This window comes from Triticum urartu, chromosome 2A (genome assembly GCF_056163025.1).
Source record: "Triticum urartu cultivar PI428250 chromosome 2A, HENAU_Tu73, whole genome shotgun sequence".
Lineage (NCBI taxonomy): Eukaryota > Viridiplantae > Streptophyta > Magnoliopsida > Poales > Poaceae > Triticum > Triticum urartu.
In genome coordinates this window covers 82027050-82033081 of record NC_141874.1, presented here as the reverse complement: position 1 = coordinate 82033081, position 6032 = coordinate 82027050, and the positions used below count along the sequence as shown (strand labels likewise).

The 6032-nt window shown below is 64.2% G+C and overlaps 1 protein-coding gene and 1 pseudogene across 1 annotated transcript; both read right to left on the bottom strand.

Annotated features, from left to right (window-relative positions):
- On the bottom strand, positions 1–2288 carry LOC147983943 (uncharacterized; annotated as a pseudogene).
- Positions 2289–4111: 1823 nt separating this feature from the next.
- On the bottom strand, positions 4112–5457 carry LOC125541066 (uncharacterized). The gene has a single exon (XM_048704555.2). It carries the CDS (start codon positions 5381–5383, stop codon positions 4304–4306), a length of 1080 nt encoding a protein of 359 aa, XP_048560512.2. The 5' UTR covers positions 5384–5457; the 3' UTR covers positions 4112–4303.
- Between the last annotated feature and the right edge of the window lie 575 nt (positions 5458–6032).

The following is a 6032-nucleotide window of genomic DNA, read 5'->3' as shown; positions in this document are numbered from 1 at the left end:
TCACGCAGCCATTGAGGGGCTGCTTGACCCCAGGACACGAGATGCGCTTTGCGCGCGAAGAGCAGCCGTCCGAGATCGGGTACGACCCCGAAGCTCGGTAACGGACAGGGGGGGATTCCACCGATCCGACGAGGAGGAGGCGGTCTCGGGTCCACTGACTCGGGCGACGAGTCAGGGGGCAGGAGTAGGGCTGCTCTAGCTGCAGCCAGCCTACCATCGAGGATCTCGCGGGCCCTAATGGCCTCGATCTGGGCTAAGGGGGAGCCGACCTCCCCCCTAAATATGACCGCGGAGTCAGTCGCGATCTTCACAAGGTTCCCAAGAGGGATTGACTCGAGAGCAGAGAAAGAACAAGTAGCTGCCGAGGGAGGGACTAAGGGGGTACCTGGCTCCAGGTTCCGTGCAGCGGCACGAAGCTCAGCCTGCTCGCGGATGGGCAGCACCGGGCAACCCTCCGGGCGCGCCGCGTCCAGCCGAGCACTCCGACGAGAGGCAGTCGCCGGAGAGGAGGCTGAACGGGGGCGCCGAGAGAAGGCCACGGCGCGAGGAGGCGGAGGGGGAGCAGCCAGGGGGGTGAACAACTGGGACTCCTGATCCAAGCCAGAGCCCGCAGCGGGGAGAGTCTGAAGAGCCGGGGACGGAGAAGAAGAAGACGATGGCATCAGTGTCGGGGAAGACGGAGGTGAGGCCGAGTCGATGACGAGATCCGTCCGGGCCCTAAGAGGGGTCGGGGACGACCGGGGCGCCGTGGCCGGAGATGGCGAGGCGGCCGGCTGGGCGACAGCGGGGGTGGCGTCGGTGGGGAGGTCAGAGACAGCCCCCCCGCCACCGCTGAGCGGGGAGGGCGGGTCCAGGGACACCGACCCAGAAGGGGCGATGCCCATGTCCAGGACCGGCCCGGCGGGGGTGGCGGAGACCGGGGAGCGCGGCGAGGAAGCGGGGCAGACGACCAGGCCCTCACTGGAAGCGTCGCTGGCGGCAGGAGACACGGCCACCGGGTCGAGGGGGGGCCTGAGGGAGGGGGCCGTCACGACCTGGCGTCCATGCCCCCCGTCGGCCGTGGGTGAAGGCGATCGGGACTGCGACCTGGAGGCCGAGTCATCCGAGCCCTTACCATCCTCGGACCTGCGGGAGCGGGGGTGGTGTCTGCCGTGATAGTCCCTCCCGGCACCCGGGTGACCGCCAGGAGGCCCATCGTCGATGAAGCAAGGACGACCGACGTGGTTGGGAGTCTCGGGGGCGATGCGGAGGTCGTAGCCCAGGTCGTTGAAGAAAACACGGACGGTGACATGGAGCTTGGAGGAGTCTAGACACTTGACCTTGACCCGGACCTCTTCCTCCTTGCGGAGGGAGAGCTCGTCGACCACCACCACCTTGCCCAGGATCCGGGACATCTGGCGGATGACGAGCTCGGACCAGGCGATGTCAGGGAGGCCACCCATGATGAGCCAAGCGGTGTCCAGGACAGCCACCGAGGGGGCGTCGAGGACCGGCTCGGTGATGTCGACGACGAGATGGTTGAGGGCGAGGGTGATCCGGCCACTACGAGTGGCGTAGCCGTAACTGATGGTGTTGGGGAAGATGACGGTGAAGATGTGGCCAGCAGTGGGAGTGACCGCCCAGTCCCACTGGCGACGGTAGAGGTGGTTGAGCTCAGCCTCGATCATCTCCGGGGATGCCACCCCGTCGACCACTGTAACGATCGCCTGAAGGGAGGGGGTGGGCGGGGGGAGATCCGGGACCTCGAGATGGAAGAACTCAAGCCCCTCGATGCCGTGGCCGTACATCATGAGCTCAGACGTCACCGGGCGGTCTGGGCGCAGGAGAGCCGGATGACCAGGATCCGAGCAAATGTAGCAGCACTGGGGGTTGACGCAGTTGACTTGCGAGTGACCCGGCACCCCGCAGTTGAAACACGGGGGGCGAGGAAGGTTGGAGACGGGACCCGGGGCGGCGGAGGTGCCCGGAGCCGAGGCCGGAGGGGCAGCCGGGTTGCCACGGCCCTGGCCTCGATGCTTCTTTTTCTTGGCAGGGCCTTGGCGGCCGCGAGCGGGAGCGCCGCCCGAGGTGGCAGCCGAGGCAGGAGCCGAAGGGCCGGCGGCGTGAGGTGGCACGTACTTCCGGGAGGCTGACGCGAGGGCCGAGGCTTGGGCGCGGGGGGACGGGGGGCGCGCAGCGTGAGACGGAGATGGGCTGCAGCCCCGACGAGGAAGCGGGGAGGGCGAACGGCGACGCGGGCGCCAGTCCCCCGAGGTGGCTGGACGAGGGGAGCGTGAGCGCCCCCGCATCTCGCGGCGAGCGGGGGAACGGCGGTCGTCCTGGCGACCTTAGCGGAGCTCGTGCCGGAGCTCCTCCCCGCGGCGGAGGGCGTCGGGGGAGGGACGGGGAGGGTCGCGACGGTCATCCGAGCGACGCATGGGGCGGGGCGCCCCGTCCTCCCAGTCACGCGGCATGGCTGGGCGCAGAGAGGGAGGGGGAGACGCAGAGGAGGGGGGGAGGGACGGCCGCCGGAGAGCTCGAGGTCGGGGCGAGCAGCAACCGACGAGGCGGCGGGGGGAGGGAATGAGGAGCACGGGCGACCTCCTGGGATCCAGATCGACCGCCCTAGGGGAGTGGGCCTAGGGCACGGGCGTGGCCCAGGAGGGGTCAGCCGGCCCAGCTAGGGGGCGCGGGCCCAGGAGAGGGGAAGACCGGTTGGGCCGGCGCGCGGCCCAAGATGCCAAGGCCCAACGGGCCACAGCCCAGCAGGCGGGCGGCAGGCGCGACCCGTAGGGTTTCCCCCTGGGGCGCGGCGCCCACCATCGCCGCCGCCGGCGTGACCGAGGAGGGGGGCAGGGGCGCAATCCGACGGGAGAAGCCGACGCGGAGGCACAGAGCGGAGGAGCCAAACGAGGCTATGAAGGGGCGGAACGACTTCGAGCGGGCGGGCGGGGCCGCGGAAGGCAGGTCGCGACGCGCCACGGGCAGCAACGGGGACAACTCCGGCGGGCCGCAATCGGCCGGACGATGCCAGGACGAACCTGCGCCGCCCCGCTCGGAGCGGCCGACCACACCCCAAGACCGGAGGCGCCGACGGCGAGCTCCACTAGCCCCCAAGGACGCTCATTGCAGCCCGGACGCCTGAGACGAGCTCGAGGGCGAGGTCTGCGCATGCGGCGGCCGCGAGCCGGCGACCGAACCCCGCACGCGGGGGGCTGGGTTACCGGCCCGGCAGGACCGCGCAGCGCGACGGGGCATGGAGGCCAGGGGAGGGGAGGCGTCGACCGGGGGGGGGGGGGAAGGTGGCTCGTCGGCGCAGTCCGCCCAACGGAAGCTCGGAGTCGCAGCCGGGGCGGGTGAGGGGGACCACGGGGCGGGGGCATCGCCAGGGGTCATCGGGGCGGGAAGGCCCGGCGAGGCGGCGGGGGATGCGGGCGACGGGGCAGCCCCGGAGCAGCGGGAGGGGGGGGGGGGGGTGGCGGCGGCCACCAGCGTGGGGAGGGGCGGGGCGCCAGCGCCATCACCAGAGCCCGAGAGCGTCGTCATCAACAGCCTACACCAGCCGATCCGTGATGATCACTCGGCTGAGCTTTTCAGTTTTAAAATGTTGCAAGACACTTGCAGGTTTGGAATTATCATAAGGAACTCCTTTATAGTATGGATGGTGGCATAGTGACTTTTTCTTCTTCAGAACCATATAATATGTGCTTCTTATGTGTTCTACATATTATGACAGTGTACTCAAAATTAGGTCATTTGAATTAGTGATAAGGGTAGGAGTTGCTTATTTTGAGTTTGTGGGGATCAGGATCTAGAATCTCTATTCGAATGTTTGAATTATGTGGTTGTCCCTGCAGAAGAAGATGTTTGCTATGTGCTAGTAATAGTCAAAAGAATTTGATATTACAAATATTTGAAGAAACACCAATAGCCACAAATTTTTCGAAATGAATACTAGTTAACAGCCCCGTGCGTTGCAACAGGCTACACATATTCTGATGATTTATGGTCACACCCTCTAGCGGCGGCGACTAGAGTTCCCTCCCGCTGCTTGTGGGTGTGATGTTGGAGGAAAGAGTGGAGCGGGTCGTCTATAGATGAGGAATTGCTCAAAGTAAAGGCTGCAATAGACTAGAGAACAAAATGTCAAATTATACAATTTGATTTTATCAAATTGTATTGACTTTGATACAATTGTAGTACACAAATTACATAATTAACAAGTAATAGATGCATATATCACAGCTTCACAACTCCTTAAGAAACACGATTGCATTGCATTATAGATGTTGCCCGCGCTTTCGCCATTGATTCGTCTTCCTGATCAGAAACCCACGGCAATGGCACCGACCAAAACCACGGTTCCAATCGCTGCCAGACGGCCCCCACGGCTGCCCTTGTAGGCTCCGCTGTCGTACGGGCTGTTGTCCACCAGCGGCTGGCTGCCGAACGCTGCCGCTCCGGCCACACCGCCCGCAGCCCCCGCCGCCGTCGCGGCTTCACCCTGTCCGCCCATGTCCCCGGTACCATCGAAGGCTCCTGTCCCGGCGCCCGGTGCAATCCCGTAGCCGTCACCCAAGGGTCCTGCCCCCGCGGCACCCTCTCCGCCGCCTCCCGCCGTTGGTGCAATGCCGTAGCCGTACCCGTCGCCCAAGCCGCCTGCTCCCGGGGCAACTCCTCCTACGCCGGCAAAGGCTCCGGCCCCTGGAGCAACCCCGTCCCCGAGCTGCGCCGCCTGCGGCAGCTCGGCCGCGTGGCCGTTGCCGCCCTCCACCTGGCCGAAGGGCAGGTTGCTGCTGTGCGCGCCAATGGGCTCGGCGAAGGGCGGCAGCGCGGCCGCGAGGCCCGGGGACCCCGGCGCGCCGCAGTGCTGCGCGTGGCGGGGCTCGTCGCTGGCGCGCCACGCGAGCTCGCCGTCCTTGTCGCGGACGCGCATGTCGCCGTCGTCGACGAGCTCGAGCGTCTGGAGGAAGTTGGTCCCGTCGGTGTTGGTCTCGCCGTGCCACACCTCCTCGGCCCCGTCGAACACCTCCAGCCCGTGCCACGAGAAGAGCAGGGTGCACGTGTTCACCGTGCTCACCGGCCGGCACTCCGACTCCCACGCGCTCGCGCGGGCAGCGCTGCCGCCGCCTTCGCCCTCACCACCGGCCATCACCTCGACGTAGCAGAAGTCGGCGCCGAGCCCGCCGGCGCCAGGCGCGGTGTGGGTGCGCACGAAGTAGGCCGCGTACTTGCCGGACGGAGACGTGAGGAACAGCACGGGCGGGCTGGCGTGCCCTCCTGGTGGGATGCTCGCCAGGATCTGCTGCTTGGACACGCGCTCGATCGTGCCGGCCGGCGCCGTCGCCGCCGTGAGCGAGCAGGAGAGGAGTAGGAGCACGGCTATGTATGACATGGCCTCCATGGCTGGCTGGCAGCTTCTCGATCGTGTTTCTTGCTTGTGTGCTTGCTGCTCTGTGGCTGTGGTTGTGGATGGTGTAGCATGATGAAGCGTGCGTGTGCTTATGTAGTTGAGGTGGTGATGGAGTAGGAGATGTCGAGTGGTTAGCTCAGGAGCTGGAGTCAGTACATCACCCGTTCCAATACTGCATGCACGAGTAGGGGAGTGGTTCTGTGTTCCAATACTAAAAAGCTTTCCTTTTTTTAGAACTACTAAAAGGCTTTCCTGAAGAATAAATATAGTGAATGATACCAATGAGACTCTAAATTCTGAAACAGACAGATGATGACTATGAATCAGACGTGACAATGTAACACCTGAAGTGAAGCTCGGAGCCTAGGAAGATCTAAATTCATGGCCATAAATCGCAATACAGGAACATCGATTTTATCGCAGTAGGTGTCGGTGGATGCAGCCAAATACTCCTAATATGCAGCGGGAAGCAAATAACTCTTTTTCTCTACCATTATTAGACCATGATTGGAGGGGAAGTTCTGTTCATGTGTGATGTAGGAATGTAGCAATATAATTGTCAAAAGAGAAAAATTCACTACAGGTCCTCATGCTCGTCGCGTTGGCCGCATTTCTCCCTGTACTTGCAAATATCTGAAAT

Bases quoted from the DNA above. Each gene is read 5' to 3' on its own strand.
- LOC125541066 (XM_048704555.2), bottom strand. From the start codon at position 5,383: ATGGAGGCCATGTCATACATAGCCGTGCTCCTACTCCTCTCCTGCTCG.